At 38.3% G+C, this 20033-nt stretch overlaps 1 protein-coding gene across 2 annotated transcripts in view; it reads left to right on the top strand.

The window, feature by feature from the left end:
- The window catches only part of FAM185A (family with sequence similarity 185 member A), a 70763-nt gene that overhangs the window by 42815 nt on the left and 7915 nt on the right, over positions 1-20033 (top strand). The window contains exons 6-7 of one of the 2 annotated variants that reach the window (XM_035020422.1): positions 7153-7248; positions 12016-12150. The exons of the other annotated variant lie outside the window; for it this stretch is intronic. Of the exons in view, the coding sequence (XP_034876313.1) occupies positions 7153-7248; positions 12016-12150 (231 nt within the window). The remainder of the gene's footprint in view (positions 1-7152; positions 7249-12015; positions 12151-20033) is intronic. 2 annotated transcript variants of the gene reach the window in all.

Raw genomic sequence — 20033 nt, 5'->3', positions numbered from 1 at the left:
TTCTTTCTTTCTTTCTTTCTTTCTTTCTTTCTTTTTTTTAAGATTTTATTTATTTCTTTGACAGAGAGGGACACAGTGAGAGAAGGAACACAAGCAGGGGGAGTGGGAGAGGGAGAAGCAGGCCTCCTATGGAGCAGGGAGCCCGATGCAGGGCTCGATCCCAGGACCCTGGGATCATGACCTGAGCTGAAGACAGACGCTTAACGACTGAGCCACCCAGGCGCCCGTGCCTTTATTTCTTTTTGTTGTCTGATTGCTGTGGCTAGGACTTCTAGTCCTATGTTGAATAGCAGTGGTGATAGTGGACATCCCTGCTGTGTTCCTGACCTTAGGAGGAAAGCTCTCAGGTTTTCCCCATTGCGAATGATATTCTCTGTGGGTTTTTCATAGATGGCTTTTGTGATATTGAGGTATGTACCCTCTATCCCTATACTCTGAAGAGTTTTAATCAAGAGAGGATGCAGTACTTTGTCAAATGCTTTTTCTGCATCTATTGAGAGGATCATATGGTTCTTACTCTTTCTTTTGTTAATGTATTGTATCACATTGATTGATTTGCGGATGTTGAACCAACCTTGCAGCCCAGGGGTAAATCCCACTTGGTCGTGGTGAATAATCCTTTTAATGTACTGTTGGATCCTATTGCCTAGTATTTTGGATGAGAATTTTTGCATCCATGTTCATCAGGGATATTGGTCTGTAATTCTCCTTTTTGATGGGGTCTTTGTCTGGTTTTGGGATCAAGGTAATGGTGGCCTCATAAAACGAGTTTGGAAGTTTTCTTTCCATTTCTATTTTTTGGAACAGTTTCAGAAGAATAGGTATTAATTCTTCTTGAAATGTTTGGTAGAATTCCCCTGGGAAGCCATCTGGCCCTGGGCTCTTGTTTGTTGGGAGATTTTTGATGACTGCTTCAATTTCCTTAGTGGTTACAGGTCTGTTCAGGTTTTCTATTTCTTCCTGGCTCAGTTTGGGTAGTTACACATCTCTAGGAATGCATCCATTTCTTCCACATTATCTAATTTGCTGGCATATAGTTGCTCATAATATGTTCTTATAATTGTTTGTATTTCTTTGGTGTTGGTTGTGATCTCTCTTCTTTCATTCATGATTTTATTTATTTGGGTCATTTCTCTTTTCTTTTTGATAAGTCTGGCCAGGGGTTTATCAATCTTACTAATTCTTTCAGAGAACCAGCTCCTAGTTTCGTTGATCTGTTCTACTGTTCTTTTGGTTTCTATTTCATTGATTTCTGCTCTGATCTTTACTATTTCTCTTCTCCTGCTGGGTTTAGGCTTTATTTGCTCTTATAGCTCCAGCTCCTTTAGGTGTAGGGTTAGGTTGTGTATTTGAGACCTTTCTTGTTTCTTGAGAAAGACTTGTATTGCTCTATACTTTCCTCTTAGGACTGCCTTTGCTTCATCCCAAAGATTTTAACAGTTGTGTTTTCATTTTCATTTGTTTCCATGAATTCTTTAAATTATTCTTTAATTTCCTGGTTGACCCATTCATTCTTTAGTAGGATGCTCTGTAGCATCCATGTATTTGAGTTCTTTCCGACTTTCCTCTTGTGATTGAGTTCTAGTTTCAAAGCATTGTGGTCTGAAAATAGGCAGGGAATGATCCCATTCTTTCGGTACCGGTTGAGACCTGATTTGTGACCTAGGATGTGATCTATTCTGGAGAATGTTCCATGGGCACTAGAAAAGAATGTGTATTCCGTTGCTTTGGGATGGAATGTTCTGAATATAAATATGAAGTCCATTTGGTCCAGTGTGTCATTTAGAGTCTTTATTTCCTTGTTGATCTTTTGCTTAGATGATCTGTCCATTTCAGTGAGGGGGGTGTTAAAGTCCCCTACTGTTATTGTATTGTTGTCGATGTGTTTCTTTGCTTTTGTTATTAATTGGCTTATATAATTGGCTGCTCCCATGTTAGGGGCATACATATTTACAATTGTTAGATCTTCTTGTTGGATAGACCCTTTAGTATGATATAGTATCCTTCCTCATCTCTTATTATAGCCTTTGGTTTAAAATCTAGTTTGTCTGAAATAAGGATTGACACCCCAGCTATCTTTTGGTGTCCATTAGCATGGTAAATGGTTTTCCACCCCCTCACTTTCAATCTGGGGGTGTCTTTGCGTCTAAAATGAGTCTCTTGCAGAGATCATATCGATGGGTCTTGTTTTTTTATCCAATCTGATACCCTGTGTCTTTTGATTGGGGCATTTAACCCATTTGCATTCAGGGTAACTATTGAAAGAGATGAATTTAGTGCCATTGTATTGCCTGTAAGATGACTGTTACTGTATATTGTCTCTGTTCCTTTCTGGTCTATGTTGCTTTTAGGCTCTCTGTTTGCTTAGAGGACCCCGTTAAAGATTTCTTGTAGGGCTGGTTTCGTGTTTGCAAATTCCTTTAGTTTTTGTTTGTCCTGGAAGCTTTTTATCTCTCCTTCTATTTTCAATGACAGCCTAGCTGGATATAGTATTCTTGGCTGCATATTTTTCTCATTTAGTGCTCTGAATATATCATGCCAGTCCTTTCTGGCCTGCCAGGTCTCTGTGGATAGGTTCTTTGCCAAACTAATGTTTCTACCATTGTAGATTACAGACCTCTTCTCCCGAGCTGCTTTCAGGATTTTCTCCTTGTTTCTGAGACTCGTAAGTTTTACTATTAGATGTCGGGGTGTTGACCTATTTTTATTGATTTTTGAGGGGCGTTCTCTGTGCCTCCTGGATTTTGATGCCTGTTTCCTTCCCCAAATTAGGGAAGTTCTCTGCTATAATTTGCTCCAATATACCTTCTGCCCGTCTCTCTCTTTCTTCTTCTTCTGGGATCCCAATTATTCTAATATTGTTTCATCTTATGGTATCACTTATCTCTCAAATTCTGCCCTCGTGATCCAGTAGTTTATCTCTCATTTTCTCAGCTTCTTTGTTCCCCGTCATTTGGTCTTCTATATCACTGATTCTGTCTTCTGCCTTATTTTCCTAGCAGTTAAAGCCTCCATTTTTTATTACACCTCATTAATTGTGTTTTTTATTTCGACTTGGTTAGATTTTAGTTCTTTTATTTCTCCAGAAAGGGTTTCTCTAGTATCTTCCATGCTTTTTTCAAGCCCAGCTAGTGTCTGTATAATCGTCATTCTGAACTCTAGTTCCGACGTCTTACTAATGTCTGTATTGATTAGGTCCCTGGCAGTCGGTACTGCCTCTTGTTCTTTTTTTTGAGTGATTTTTTTCTGTCATGTCATTTTGTCCAGAGGAGAATAGATGAATGAGAGAACAAAATGCTAACGGTAAAAACGACCCCAGAAAAATATACACTAAACAAATCAGAAGAGACCCGAAACCAGGGGGGAAGAAAGGGAAAGAAAGAAAAAAGAAAAAGAAAGAGATTAAAAAAAAAAGAATATGATCAAATATGATCAGGCTGGTGCATAGATCAGTGCCACACACTAGATTTTGGGTGTATTTTGGTCTGTTAGAAGAAAGTGCCTCCCAAAATTTTAAAGAAAGAAAAGCTTATATATGTACAAAAATAAGGGTAAATACAATGAAGGGATGGAATATGACTGTAAAGATGAAAATTATAAAAGATTTTATAAAAGGAATTGATAAGTTGGTTGAAAAAAGAAAGAAGAGAAATTTTTTAAAAAAAAGGGAGAAAGTGTGATCAGGCAGGAGACTAGAACAAAGCCATACACTAGAGATTTAGGGTATATTTTGGTCTGTTAGAAGAAACTGTATCTCAAAATTTTAAAGAGAGAACAACTTATATATATACCAACAATAACGTTAACTACTATAAAGGGATAGAATATAACTCTAAAAATGAAAAATAAAAAAGATTTAAAGAAAAGGGATTGATAAGATGTTGGTTGAAAAGGGGGAAAAGAAAAATTCAAAAAAGAAAAAGGAAAAAAGAAAATAAAAAAAATTAACTTTGAAAGCCTAAAGAATCAGGGGGGAAAAAGCCATGAATTCTATGTGCTGTATTCCCCTAGTGCTGGAGTTCTGCCATTCTCATTGATCGGTAAACTTGGTCTTGGCTGGCTGTTCTTGCTGATCTTCTGCGGGAGGGACCTGTTGCCATGGTTCCCAAATGTCTTTGCTGGAGGTGGAATTACCCCGCCCTTGCCGGGTCTGGGCTATGTAATCTGCTCGGGTTTGCTTTCGGGAGCTTCTTTTCCCTGCAAGCTTTCCGTAGAGCTTTGGAGGACGAGAATGAAAATAGCGGCCTCCCAATCTCCCCCCGGAGGAGCCAAGGACTCAGGGCCCCACTCCTCAGTGAGCCCCCACAGAAAAGTAGTCAATCACTCCCGTCTACCCTGTCTACAGCCACACTCCGTGCTCACCCAGCCTGTGACCAAGCGTTTCAATTTCTGACACACGACCCTGGGTGGATTCTCCAAACCCAGCAGATTCCTGCGGTGTGCTCCCGCACCTCTCCTCCCGGGGGAGGAAGGGGTGTCTGCCACTTGTTGGGTCCCTGCTGGAAGAGCAGTGGCCTGACTGTGCCGTAGATCACGGTTTATGGCAACCCCGAGCTGAGAGCCCATTCCTTGGCTCCGTCTTTGTAGCTGGCTTCCCTACTCTGATACCTGGGAGCTCTGCTGCACTCAGGCAGCCCCGGTCTTTCTGTGACCCTGAGGGTCCTGAGACCACACTGTCACACTGAGGGTTCCACCCCCCCACCCCCCTCACCCAACCCCCGCTTAGCCACTGGTGTGACGTCCCTCAGCGGAACAGACTTCTAAAAATTCCGATTTTGTTCTCCACTGCTCTATCTCTTGTCAGTAGTCGCTGACAGAGGCCCCCTCCCCCCACCGTCTTTCTTCCTGAATATCGCCTCGGATTCACTTCTCCACACGCCCTACCTTCCAGAAAGTGGTCACTCTTCTTTTCAGACAGTTGTTGCTATTCTTTTCTTTGATCTCCTTTTTAGTTCGTAGGTGTTCAGAATGGTTTGATCCCTATCTAGCTGAATTCCTGGGACCAGACAAAATTTAGGTCTCTTCCTCCTCCGCCATCTTGCCAAAATTGTGATGTTAGAAAGCTCTCTGTGAGTCCACTTATTCCAAACACTAGCTGGACTGATAATTTCTGTTCACTTCTTAATCGCCCTCTAATGCATATTTCCCTTAAGGCTTTTTCTGAGAGCTATAGAATTTCTCCATTATGTGAATTTCCAAAAAATGAAATTTTGTAGAGGAAGTCTTAATTTGACTCTTGATAATTAATTTTTAGTTCCAAGCATTTGCTACATAGCTTTTCAAGTATCAGTTTTGCTTTCTCTTTTGAAAACATATCTTGAGTTTTATTTTATTTTATTTTATTTTTTTGACAGTCTCCAAGGGGGATGGGCCATTATCAGAGCTCAAGACTGATAACATGAGGATGTAATTACTCAGTGGCTTGTGATAAAATTATTTAGCTATTATTTCCCATTGGCTTGGGGGGAGAAGTGAAAAGTAGTGTTTATTAGCCTCATGAAAATCTTGTGGGTTTTTTTCCTCCTAGAGAAAGCAAGAAATCAAACTAATGTTTCAAATATTTTACTTTGTTCGACCTGGGATAATACGCACATTGTGTAGTCCACATTTTTTTAATCATAATATATTTTTACTTGGCTTCTTTTAGGTTGCATTAAGAGGTTATTTATGAGGAGTTTCTGTTGATAATTGAGGAGAGAGAGATTCGTCTTTGCCCAACTATTCTATGTCATTTATCACTAATGGCTTAATTCCCCAGTGTTTACTTTTGAACTTAAGAATTAAATAAAGTGGGTCCAATAAAGGCAATTTTCAGTATAGATTACAGATAATTATTATAAATTATCTTGGGGCCAAATTTTAATCAGTTTATTCAAGTTGCCTTGTTTAGGGTCATGTAAAAATTTGAAGAAAAATGTTTAGTATACAAATGTTTTCTCTTCACATTTTATTAAAAGTTTAATATAATTTTTGGCATTGTTTTCACCACACTCCCTAATTTGTTTCACTTTGAAGTAGTAAAGTTCCTGATAAAATATGCTTTTTAAGAGACCTTTCTAAAAAAATATGCTTTGGCCTTCCCAGGGCAGTCAGACAGAATATTAAATTAAATATTCAGTTGCCATGGTTGAGGAGGAAGAAGCTACTTAGTGCTGACTCTTCAACATCATTCTCTTCTTTATCTCTGACTTGGTCAGTTTTCCCTTGAACTTGAACTGTTGGCTTTTTGAAAACTGGGGTCAATGATGACAGAGATTTGAGTTTCAAATCAGCACCACTTTAATTAATTATGATTTTCTTCTCCTGACTGAAAGATATCTGTTCAATTCCAGAAATTTGAAAAGAAATATTTAGATATAGGGCGCCTGGGTGGCTCAGTTGGTTAGGCGACTGCCTTCGGCTCAGGTCATGATCCTGGAGTCCCAGGATCGAGTCCCACATCAGGCTCCCTGCTCAGAAGCAGGGAGTCTGCTTCTCCCTCTGACCCTCCTCCCTCTCATGCTCTCTGTCTCTCATTCTCTCTCTCGCAAATAGATAAAATCTTAAAAAAAAAAAAAAAAAAAGAAATATTTAGATATAAACAAGCTTTACCCACTCTTTAAGTGACTCCCTTTTTCTCCATTTCTGTTTGAGAAATGCAACAAAATCTTATCTGGAGTAAGTTTTCACTATTAGCAGTAATTTTTTAGTACTACCAAATATGCTAAAAGGAGAAAATAAAAGAAGTTTTGATTTTTGTTAACTTTGCTACTACTTCTATGTGTCTGTACATGAGATAAAATTCTTTAGTAAATATTGAAATTTGATAATAAACTAAATATATCAATGGTGCTTAATAGTCTTGGCTGTCAAAGGTCCACTGTTTGTGCACTGTCCTTCCTGTATATTAGGTTGCAGAGTAAGCATGTTTATCAATAAGTTATGCACGTTACTGTAGACATAGGAATATTTCATTATCTAGGTATGGATTTGTAGATTTCTGATTCTGTTTTCATTTAAAATGAAAGATGGCATAACTATGGGGAAAATACAAAACCTTGCAAGACTCTTAGTGCCTTATTCTATTGCTGAAGTAGAGTCTTTTATTTCAAGTTTATCATTTCAGTTACTACAATAAGAATGATTATATTTATGGTTTTTCTTTTTTCCTAGATTCATCCTCTGGATGTCTAAAGGCCTCAACTCATCAGGGTGCAATAGATGTTTATGTCAGCCAACTAGGGAAAGTGGAGTTGAAATCCCATGCAGGTTAGCCACGTAGAATGTTTTATTTTGATATATGGTGTACGGAAGGTTTATGTAACATCCAGGAAAGAGATGGTCAGATTATTTTATCTATACTGACATCATGAGTCAAGAAAATGTCTTCTGATAGGATTTGATTTAAAGACTGATGGCGGGGAGGCACCTGGGTAGCTCAGTCGGTTAAGTAACTGCCTTTAGCTCAGGTCATGATCTCGGGGACAGAGCCCTGCGTTGGGCTCCCTGCTCAGTGGGGAATCTCTTTCTCCCTCTCCCTCTACCCCTCCCTCCCCACCTCATGTTCTCTCTCTCTCAAATGAATAAATAAAACCTTTTAAAAAATAAAATAAAGTAAAAAATAAAATAAAATAGACTGGCCAGAGGGGCACTTGCCTGGCTCAGTTGGTGGAGCATGCAACTCTTGATCTTGGGGTTGTGAGTTTGAGCCCCACACTGGGTATAGAGATTGCTTAAAAATAAATTCTTTAAAAAGAGAAAAAGAAAAGAATAATAAAGACTGACTGGAATACTGGCCTTCTAGACCAATGATTTTTGAAACTTTTGGAACAGATGGCCATAAAGACTCTTGTTCCCTTTGTAGTGCAAACAAAAATGTTAAAATATATTGACTGTTACTGTGGAATTATTTAGTGTTAGTGTTTGGGTTTTTCAGTTTGGTTTTATGTCTGAAATAGAATATTCTTTGGAGGGAAAATTCTCCCATACATTCTTCTGGGAGCTTTTCTACCATCCTGTAATACGACCTTCTCGAGCCATCACTCTATGGTAATTCTTTGCAATGTGTGATCCTGAAATAAAGGTATCATCAGGAAGGCCCTCTAAAGTGATTGTTGACTTAATCTCTTGAAGTATTAAGTCTTATTATGATGTGTCTCTTTATATAATCTTATTTCTGTTACAAATAACTTATTCTAAGAATTCAAGTATTTCATTAAAACTGATATGCTTTTTAGTCATATGAAGACTGAATATATGTCTGTGTGTACATGGTGGCAAGTGGCTTGGAAACTTGGAGTAGCTTGGCCATAGGGGCTGAAGTGACCTGGGTGCAGAAAGTTAAGAATACGTAGCTCTGTTTAAAAATTTTTTTGAATAAAATCCAGAAGATCTTGCATATTGGCCAGAACAGGGCTATATATGTATAACAAGGAAAATACTTCCTTACAGAAACCAGTTATTCCTGCTGTTAGCAATTTCTTGGTCATGTTGGCTTAATAGTTTTTGTTCAACAAGGGTCTCTTGTCAGAGTGTCAAAATAAAACTACAAACACAGAGACCTAAAACAGAAGTTTTTTTTATTGACACACAGATGTGATTTGATTTCTCAAGATTACATTTTTTTCGTTTAAAATAGGATAATATTGTGTTCTCACTGAATTCCTGAGAGCTTCAGTAATGCCATTCAGGATATTTTATAAGTGCCATAGAAGTCATATAATGCATTCTCTTATTATGAAGGCCCTAAGAGAAAAAATGTAAACCATTACTAATTTACTATAACTAGTAACAGAGTACAAAGTTTTTAATAAGTAGCTCTTATATGAAAGTTATTTCCTGTTTTGTATGGATGGACAAAAAAGTAAAATAAAACAAAAAACATTGTTAATTTTCATCCACATAAAATATTTTTGAGCATTATTTGGGATGTTGTTCCAGTAACTTATTCAAATAGCATATGATGTTGCAAGATTTGATTAAGTTTATAATTTTGTGGGTTTTCCTATTGGGACTGGCATAAAGCTTAAAAATAACTGGAAACAAAAATTTCTGTCTTACTTTAGGTCTTTTAATTCTAACTACACTTAGGAACAGTAACTTTTTAAAAAGAGTAATGGAGGGGCGCCTGGGTGGCTCAGTCGTTGGGCGTCTGCCTTCGGCTCAGGTCATGATCCCGGGGTCCTGGGATCAAGCCCCACATCAGGCTCCCTGCCCTGCCAGAAGCCTGCTTCCCCCTCTCCCACTCCCCCTGCTTGCGTTCCCTCTCTCAATGTGTCTCTCTCTCTCTGTCAAATAAATAAATGAAAATCTTTAAAAAAAAGAACAAGAATGACCCATTTAAAAAAAAAAGAGAGAGTAATGGAAAATTATTCAGGATTCTGTTGCTTAATGGTTAGTATAGACATCTAGAATCCTTTCCAGCTCTGCCCCTGTCTTGCTGTAGGATTTGGGAGCCAACCACTTGAGTCTCTTAGATGTTCTCCATTTTGCCATGTGAAAAAGAATGTTGCATGCTTGTTTTCTCTCTTCCTATGAGTTAACCTTATTAATTCTTTCAAAAAGGCTTTATTTAGGCTTAAGAGTCAGACCTGCATCTGAGTACTGACTCTTCCATTTAAAATTTGTCCTTGATGAAACCAATGATCTTAATATAGTATGTCTTCAGTAAATGGTATAGTTAGTATCAGTTCACATTTTAATGTAAAAAAATGGTATTGATGTCAGTAACCATAAAAACAGTTTAGGAAGTGAAAGAGGTTGAAGATGTAGCAAGAGCCCTTCTTTCTAAAAAAGATAGTTAAGGATGGGACCTTTGGGAAAGTTTTCAAGTCATGAAAATTCTTTCACAGACAGTAATGGAGTTTCAGTAGTGACAACTTGTTTTTTAAGGATATGGAGAGAGATGAGGATAGAAGTAGTTGCATTGCTTAACATTTTTAAAGCTCTTACAGATTTAACATCTCTTTCTCATTTAAGAACAGAAAAAAAGGGGCGCCTGGGTGGCTCAGTTGGTTAAGCGACTGCCTTCGGCTCAGGTCGTGATCCTGGAGTCCCGGGATCGAGTCCCGCATCGGGCTCCCTGCTCCGGGGGGAGTCTGCTTCTCCCTCTGACCCTCCCTCGCTCTCATGTGCTCTCTCTCTCTCATTCTCTTCTCTCAAATAAATAAAATCTTAAAAAAAAAAAAAGAACAGGAAAAAAGTATTCATAAAATTACCATATTTGATGTATTTGGAGATAAAAAGTCCTACAGAAAAGTTTTAAAAATCTATTTTTTTCTTCTTTTTAAAGTATGTTTGGTAGAGGGGCGCCTGGGTGGCTCAGTCGTTAAGCGTCTGCCTTCGGCTCAGGTAATGATCCCAGGGTCCTGGGATTGAGCCCCGCATCAGGCTCCCTGCTCCGCGGGAAGCCTGCTTCTCCCTCTTCCACTCCCCTGCTTGTGTTCCCTCTCTTGCTGTCTCTGTCAAATAAATCTTAAAAAAAGAAAAAAGAAAGTATGTTTGGTAGAAAAACATGCATCTTCTATTCATTCTGAAATTTTCCAGGTTTTTTTTTCCCCCAGAATCCCTCATATCTGTTGTTATAGGGAATCTCCTGCCAGTAGTTTACCTTTAAAACCTGAAAAGCAGTTTGTTTTATAAATAAAATAACCCAGTTGTAGTGATAAGCTTCGTTCTCCCCCACCCTTTTTGAGGGGTAATTATGAGAGTTTATCAGTTTTACCCCAGACTTTCTAGCTCCAGGTAGGAAGGCGGAGAAGATAAGAAATTAGGGGAACTTGGGCTGATGTTAACCAAACTAAAAGACAAACAATGACCCATAAATACGTGCATTTTAAAAGGAATCTTTACAACATTCACAATGAAAGTCCTCCTGACCACCTTTGTCCACAGAGGAAATCCGCTTAACGTTCTATGGCCAGGGCCTCTTACTTTATTTGATATATGAGAAACAAAGAAAGAAAAACTTCTGAAACAGGAGTGTGTTGGTGAGTTTGCACTGCAACCTACGTAGTTGTTTTGGAAAATTATTTGTTAGCTAACAGAGTACTTTTTCTTGTTTCCTCCTTTAGAAGCTTAAATTACTGTAAGATTGTAGTGGAAATAAACCTGAATGTCTTGTTTCAGGTATCCAAAAGACTGTAATCCATTGAAATTAGTTACTTGAAATTCACATGTTCCCCTTTTTTAATTATTATTTCTCACAACCACCCCTCCCTCCCCAGCACACATGCACAAGGTACAACTAAAAGCCAAGAGCTTAGGATTCCAGTTGTGTCATAGTGATCAGTGAAATCACAAGTCCTATAATATGATGAAGGAGCAGTGTGAAATACCACAGTGGTTAAGAACATGGGCTCTGTTGTCATTGAAGTGAAGCTAGATTCCAACACTAGTGCTAGTGGGAACTTGATCAAGTTCTCATTTTAAAATTGGGATTATAATAATACCTCATAAAGTCAATACATAGATTAAAAGAGATAATCTAATTAAGCTGTCTTACTCTCAGTAAATGCTCAATTAATGGTAAATATTATCTACAAGCTACATGTGTAGTAAACTCCTCACTTTTCTGATATTGGATAAGCTGACTAGGGCTATTGGCAAAAGAAGTTCATAATATTCTAATGACTCATGCCTTGACAGAAGTTACTGTGAATGCCTTGGAAGTAAGGAGAAGACAGTGCCATTTATAAATATTTTTTTAAAGATTTTTTATTTATTCATTTGAGAGAGAGAGAGAAAGCGAGTACAGTCAGGGGGTTAGGGTTGGAGAGAGAGGGAGAAGCAGACTCCTGGCTGAGCAGGGAACCTGATGTGGGGCTTAATCCCAGGACCCCGGGATCATGACCTGAGCTAAAGGCAGATGCTTAACCGACTGAGCCACCCAGGTGCCCTGCACTGCTGGGTAAATAAAGTGTGCTAAGGAGTAAAGACAGTGTTCTAGGAGCAATCCTACCCTTTCAATCATCTTTTAAGTAGCCCCTGGTACTTTTGATTTCCTTGCATTAATAAACTTTTTAAAATTTATTATAGGCTCTATTCTTGTCAAGGTCACATCTTCTCTTCAAGTTCATTTACAGCTATCAGGGAAAGAGGTTGATGTGAACTCAGAAGTCCATGTTCAAGAAATGACTGAAGTTCACAAAGATGATGGTGTAATAATTACTGGTAAGGGTGCTGCATTTTGCTATGTAAGATAAATAGTCATCATCCATATGTAAGTAGAAATATGGTATACTTAACTGCAGTTTTACTCTTTTATTCTTTTCCATTGTCACATTTTGGTGTTTGACACTCTTCTTCTAACTGCTTAGCACAATGTAGACATTTCGTTTGAAACACTCACCAAGATGGCATTGGATAAAATCAATTTAAAAATTTTTCTATCTCGGGCGCCTGGGTGGCTCAGTCGTTAAGCGTCTGCCTTCGGCTCAGGTCATGATCCCGGGGTCCTGGGATTGAGTCCCACATCGGGTTCCCTCCTCAGCGGGAAGCCTCCTCTCCCTCTCCCACTCTCGCTGCTTGTGTTCCTGCTCTCGCTATCTCTGTCTCTGTCAAATAAATAAATAAAATCTTTAAAAAAAAAATTTTTTTTCTATCTCTAGGAGATATTTGCACACCCATGTTCATAACAGCATTCCTCACAGTAGCTAAAAGGTAAAAGCAACCCAGATGTCTATTGATGGGTGACTGGATAAGTGAAATGTGGTATAGACATACAGTGGAATATTATTTAGCCTTAAAAAGGAAGGAAATCTTGTCACATGATGCAACATGGATGAACCTTGAGGACATCATGCTAAGTAAAATAAGCCAGTCACAAAAAGACAAATACTGTATGATTCCTCTTATATGTGATATCTAAAGTAGTCAGATTCATAGAAACAAAAGTAGGGGAAGGGGAAAACGGGGAGTTGATCAATGAGTATAGCGTTTCAGTTTTGCAAGATGAAAGAGTTCTGGAGATCTGTTGTACAACGATGTGAGTATACTTCACACTATTGAACTGTAAACTTAAAAATGATTGAGATGGTAAGTTTTATGCATTTTTTACCGTAATTAAAAATTTTTTAAGACCATGATTTTTTTTTTTCTGGTACACCTGCTTTCTAACTCTTGGCCTTAAAAATCATATATATATAGTACAAGACTCAAAGTTAACTTTCTATGATTGGAATAAACACAAATGTGGTTTGGTATTATGCACATTGTAAACTTGCTCTTTTAAAACAACAAATTCTCAGTCCCAGAAATGTGAATGGCTTTTGCACATTTTTTCTGATTACCTCTGTCTGCACTGATGGTTGATACTATTTTTTAAAATATTTATTGTATACATATAGTAAATACATGTACACAGTACAAAAAAAGGGGGAATTAATGCTGGTGAAGTTGCCTTTCAAATCTTACCAGAATGGCATTGAAAAGGACACTGAAAAAGTGTGTGGTGGTGGTAGCAGTGGAGTGTCTTCAGGAGATCAGTTTCAGTTTTAAATACAGGCATACCTCAGAGATCTCGTGTGTTCAGTTCCACACCACTGCATATTTTCAGTTTCCCAGTGCATATAAAAGCTATGTTTATACTATACTGTAGTCTGTTAAAGTGTACATTAGCACTGTGTCTAAAAAAACAATGCAAATACCTTAATTAAAAATGCTTTATTGCTAAAAAAAAGAAATGCTAACCATCATCTGAGCTTTCAGTGAGTCATAATCTTTTTGCCTTGATGTTGGTGGGTGGTGACTGATAAGGGTAGTGGCTGCTGAAGGTTGAAGGTTGGGGTGGCTGCGGCAATTTCTTAAAACAGTAGTGAAGGGGCTCCTGGGTGGCTCAGTTGGTTAAGCGACTGCCTTCGGCTCAGGTCATGATCCTGGAGTCCCGGGATCGGGTCCCGCATCGGGCTCCCTGCTCAGCAGGGAGTCTGCTTCTCCCTCCGACCTTACCCCCTCTCATGTGCTCTCTCTCTCTCTCTCATTCTCTCTCTCAAATAAATAAATAAAATCTTTAAAAAAAAACAGTAGTGAATTTTGCAGCGTTGGTTCTTTTACAGATGATTTCTCTGTAACGCATGATGCTGTTTGATAGTATTTTACACATAGTAGAACTTTCAGAATTAGAATTACTCCTCTCAGATTCTGCTGCTGCTTTATCAAGTAAGTTTATGTAATATTCTAAATTCTTTGTTGTCATTCCAACAGTCTTCACAGCATCTTCACCAGGAATGGATTCCATCTCGAGAAACCACTTTATTTATTTATCCATAAAAAGCAACTCTTCATCCATTAAAATTTTATTTTGAGATTGCAGCAATTCAGTCACAGCTTCAGACTCTACTTCTGCTTCTAGGTCTTCTCCTCTTTCCACTACATTTGCATTTACTTCCTCCACTGAAGTCTTGAACCCCTCAAAGTCATCCACGAATCAACTTCTTCCTGCTAATGTTGATATTTTAATTCTTTCCATGAATCATGAATGTTCTTAATGGCCACTAGGATGATTAATCCTTTTCAGAAGGTTTTTAATTTACTTTGCCCAGATCCATCAGAGAAATCACTTTCTATGGCAGCTATAGCTTTATGAAATGTATTTCTTAAACAATAAGACTAGAAAGTTGAAATGACTCCTTGATCCATATGCTGCAGAATGGATGTCGTATTAGCAGGCATGAGAACATTAATCTCATTGTACATTTCCATCAAAGCTCTTGGGTGACCAGTGCATTGTCAGTGAGCAGTCATATTTTGAAAGGAATCTTTTTTTTTTTTGAACAGTAGGTCTCAACAGTGGACTTAATATTTAGTAAACCATGTGGTAAACAGATGGGCTGTCATCCAAGTTTTGTTGTTCCATGATTGAGCACAGACAGAGTAGGTTTAGCATAATTTTTAAGAGCCCTAGGATTTTCAGAATGGTAAATGAGCATTGGCTTCAACTTCAAATCACGAGCTGCATTGGCCTCTACCAGGAGAGTCAGCCTGTGCTTTGAAGTTTTGAAGCCAAGCATTGACTTCTCCCTTCTAGCTATGAAATTCATAGGTGGCATCTTCCTTCAATATAAGGCTGTTTGTATACATTGAAAATCGGTGGTTTAGTGTAATCGGTTGTTTAGTGTAGCTGCTTTCGTTAATGATCTTAGCTAGATATTCTGGATAATTTGCTGCAGCTTCTGCCTTAGCCCCTTGTGCTTCACCCTGCACTCTTATGTTACAGAGACCGCTTCTTTCCTTAAACCTCATGAACCAGCCTCTGCTAGCTTCAAACCTTTTTCTTTCAGCTTTCTCACCTCAGCCTTCATAGAATTGAAGAGTTTTAGGGCCTTGCTCTGGATTAGGCTTTGGCTTAAGGGAATGTTGTGGCTGGTTTGATCTTCTATCCAGACCTTTAAAACTTTCTCCATGTCAGTAATAAGGCTGTTTCACTTTCTTACCATTCATGTGTTCACTGGAGTCGTAACTTTCAATTTTCCTTCAAGAAGTTTTCTTTTGCATTCACAGCTTAGCTAACCATTTGGCACAAGACGCCCAGCTTTCATCCCGTCTTGACTTGGGACAAGGCTTCCTCACTAAACTCAATCATCTCTGGCTTTTGATTTAAAGTGAGAGATGTGTGGCTATTCCTTTCACTTACACACTTAGAGTCTATTGTAGGATTATTAACTGGCCTAATGTTGGCGCAAGATTGTTGTGTCTCAGGAAATAGGGAGGCCTAAGAGGAGAGGGAGATGGGGGACTGGCCAGTCCATGGGGCAGTCAGAACGCACACATTTATCAGTTAAGTTTGCAATCTTGTTTGGGTGCCATTTGTGGTGCTTCAAAACCGTCACATCAGTAACGTCAAAGACCACTGATCACAGATCTCCATCACGTGTAATAATAATGAAAAAGTTTAAAATATTGTGAGAATTACCAAAATATGACACACAGACACAAAGTGAGCAAATGCTGTTGGAAAGAAGGTACCAATAGACTTGCTTCGTGCAGGGTTGCCACAGACCTTCAATTTGTGAAAAATGCGATGTCTACAAAGCACAATAAAGCAAAGTGCAATAAAGCAAGGTATGCCTTTATTCATTTTATATGTCATAAAAGTTTAAAAAGTAATTTGTTGAAAATCATAGAATCTTAACAAAAAGCATAACAGGTAATAAAAATAAGACCTGTACACCCACCCTCATCTAACTCAGTGCCCAATGGGCAGACTCTTAGTGACATAGTGAAAAAAATTTTATTTTATTTTTTTAAATTTTATTTATTTATTTTTTATTTATTTATTTATTTTTAAAGATTTTCATTTTTTTGACAGAGAGAGACACAGCGAGAGAGGGAACACAAGCAGGGGGAGTGGGAGAGGGAGAAGCAGGCTCCCCGCGGAGCAGGGAGCCCGATGCGGGGCTTGATCCCAGGACTCTGGGATCATGACCCAAGCTGAAGGCAGATGCTTAATGACTGAGCCACCCAGGCGCCCCGACATAGTGAAAATTTGATGAAAATTAACTGTATTAAATATAGTAAGAATCAACTTCTTGTGATCTAATCTCCTGATTTTAATAAGGAGACAATAGTTACCTTTTTTAGTCCCAGTAATCTAAAGCAATAATATAAATTTGTTTAATAATGTTCTGAATGATAGCATAATCAAATTATTTTACATATATTAAGAATTTTTGAATTAGAAGTTAAAGTTACTTTGTCATGTTTTAATGTTACTCACAGAATCATGTGCCTTCCTGTAAATTTAGATTTAGTTTTAATTCAGTTTTAAAACCCTATTTTCACCACTTCAGCCATTAAAAAAAAAGACCTCATTAAATCATTTAAGAACACTTACTAGTCTGTCACTGGATAATATCAGTATCTGCAGACCTGATCTCTTTTCTCTTGCCCATTCTTATTCCACTAAACCAGTACCACCTCAAGCATAATATATTTAAAAACAAACATCAGGGCGCCTGGGTGGCTCAGTCGTTAAGCGTCTGCCTTCAGCTCAGGTCATGATCCCAGGGTCCTGGGATCGAGTCCCTCGTCGGGCTCCCTGCTTAGCGGGAAGCCTGCTTCTCCCTCTTCTCCTCCTCCTGCTTGTGTTCCTGCTCTTGCTGTCTCTCTCTCTCTCTGTCAAATAAATAAATAAAATCCTTAAAAAAATAAAATAAAAACAAACATCATCTTTCCTTTGCCTAGCTCCTCCTGTCTTCTGTATTTTCCTTTATTTGGTCAGTCAGGCACTCAACAAACTTTTATTGATTATTGAGCCAGACACTGCTAGAAACTAGGAACGAAAGGTCTCTCTGTCATCTGAGAAGCTTACATCCTAGTAAGGCAAGAGAAATCAGTGAACATAATAAAGTGGAATAAATGTATTAAATGTTTGTATATGGGATAATGAAAGCATGTATGTGACACATCTAAATTAGACTAGCATTGTGAGTTTGAAGAAGTGAGAGAAGTGCAGTATAGCTAGACTACAGAGAGTAGGGGAAAGTGGCATAAAGGAAGGCTGGAGACTTTGGGAGGGGTCAGATCATATAGGGCTGATTTGAATTTTATACTAAGTGCATTGCAAAGGCACCAAAAGGTTTTCATCAGGGTTTACACAACCAAATCTATGCATTACAAATATCACTGAATGTTGAGTGGAGAAAGATTGGAAAGGACAATGGTGAGTGAAGGAAAAGCTAATTAGCATGTTACTGCAGTAATTCACAAGAAAGAAGTCAGTGGCCTGGACTCCACAGTAATCTATCTTAAACTCAACAGACACATAAGCCTTCAACAAATTTTGATTGAAGAAATAGATAAATGGATGCTATGAGGAAGATAAATGCTTACTTCATTTGTTATTATGAGGCTCCTCAAGAGTATTTGTTTTTGTGTGTTATATGTTATTATGTCTTATACTCTAGCCCCTCCCTCCTTCCTAAACCAGGAAGGCCCAAGTTGCAGAATGAAGTTTATTTCCTGCCCACAGCATAAGAATCTAGGTACTGATCAGCAGAACTTTTTTTGTAGAGTACTATTAGCCCCAGATGTATCTATAGATTGTCTCTCATATTAGGTTAAATCCATTAGAGTAATTGTGCAGAGGAAACTCACATAAAAACAGAGCAGTTTTTCTCTTTGGAGAGAGCTGTATGAGCAAGTGGCTGAGTTTATAGAAACTTTCATATTTCATTTTAATTCTAAAACTGTTTGGTGCCCAGATCAAATGGATGGGATAATTTAAGAGGCCTAGAAAATCAGGGCAGATTGCTTTTTCTGTGGAGATTTCCAACATGAAACCCAGTTGTGGAAATAATGAGCAGCTTTATTTGTGAGTTGTTATTATAGGTAGCTGAGCTCAGCTCATCTGGGCCTTCCTTACAGAGCCTATGAGGCATAGAAACAGAAATACCCTCACTGCTAAGAAGTCTGGATTGTATCTGTACTGCATGATTTCTGCAAAAAACCATGCCAGTAAAAATTAGTCCCTAGGGCTCAGGCTTCCCACAGGGTTTGATGTGCCAGCCTTGTAATTTTATTTGATTTCCTGCTTCATGGTTTCCTTCGCTGTTGCTGTCACTAATAACTGTATATAGTACAATTCTTAGAGTGATTCACAAGTATTATATGCTATTCTGAGGTCAAAAGAAAGCCCAGGACTCTGAGGCTGAAACATTTATGTACTTTAAAAGCTGTGCATAGCATGTATTCTTTGGAGAGCATTTTTTAATCTTTATAAGATCCTTGATTCCAAGTTTCGTGCTCTACCCATTTATGGCGAATTTAATAAGTGATGAGTGGCTTAGGTAATGTATTTCTTGGAAGAAATTGACTTCTCTATTAGGTTTTAGTCTTGATTCATCAACTTAGATATGAAACCTCACTGTGGTATATCAAGACATTATGTGAGCCCAAAACTGCATGCAGTACAAAATCCTTTTGTCTTAAAGCCCCCAGTTTAAATGTTTAGAGTGTATTAGAGATAAAGCTTGTTGCCAGCCAAATGATGTTTGTCCTTGTCTGCTTAGTAGAGAATGTGATACTACTAGGTTCTCTTTATTTTAGTCAAACTGGAAATGTAAAGCATATAAAAAATTAATTTATTTGGGATTAGACCAAAGTCAAAAGAGAGTTCTCAGCGTGTTTTTAGGCCAGAGAGTTATACATTTAATGGTATTGTGATTTATAATGGAAAACTGGTACATGGGTTGGAAAAGAGATTCAAATGGGACTAAGCCCACAGAATGCCACTTTTAAGATCTCGTGACAGTGTTTTCCCTCCAGATGAGTAAAAAACCTAATTTTTGATATGACTCATAGAAATAATTCTTTTTTTAGAGCACACTGAAGTTTGAGTTTTCTCCAAGCTTATAGCACATGGATTTGTCGGTTTTGTAAATGTGCTTTAAGATGACATGGAAAAAATTCAGTAAGAGAATGAAGAATACTATAGGTTTATGGCTGTCTGCTTAAAAATACTTTGACAGGGAGCTAATGTGGAAAAACTGCTTTCAGATTGTGCTTTTAATGTGTTTTTGTTTCCCCATCATTTTTTAAAGTATAAGATACTGGGAATGTCATAGAAATTAGACATCAACTTCATTTGTTAATGTTTACCAAAAAAGACCATGTTTTGGGGCGCCTGCGTGGCTCAGTTGGTTAAGCGACTGCCTTCGGCTCAGGTCATGATCCTAGAGTCCCGGGATCGAGTCCCGCATCGGGCTCCCTGCTCGGCAGGGAGTCTGCTTCTCCCTCTGACCCTCCCCCCTCTCATGTGCTCTCTCTCTCATTCTCTCTCTCTCAAATAAATAAATAAAATCTTTAAAAAAGGGGCGCCTGGGTGGCTCAGATGGTTAAGCGTCTGCTTTCGGCTCAGGTCATGATCTCAGGGTCCTGGGATTGAGTCCCGCATCGGGCTCTCTGCTCCTTGGGAGCCTGCTTCTCCCTCTGCCTTTCTCTCTCGCTCTGGCTCTCATGAATAAAAAAAAAAAAATCTTAAAAAAATAAAAAAATAAAAAAAAAAGAAGAGACCAGGTTTTGTTTCTTTTCGTCTGCAACCATTACCTGTAAGGCTA

This window comes from Mirounga leonina, unplaced genomic scaffold (genome assembly GCF_011800145.1).
Source record: "Mirounga leonina isolate KUSES-001 unplaced genomic scaffold, KU_Mleo_1.0 Mir_174, whole genome shotgun sequence".
NCBI classification, from domain to species: Eukaryota; Metazoa; Chordata; class Mammalia; order Carnivora; family Phocidae; genus Mirounga; species Mirounga leonina.
This window is presented reverse-complemented; position numbering and strand designations above follow the sequence as displayed.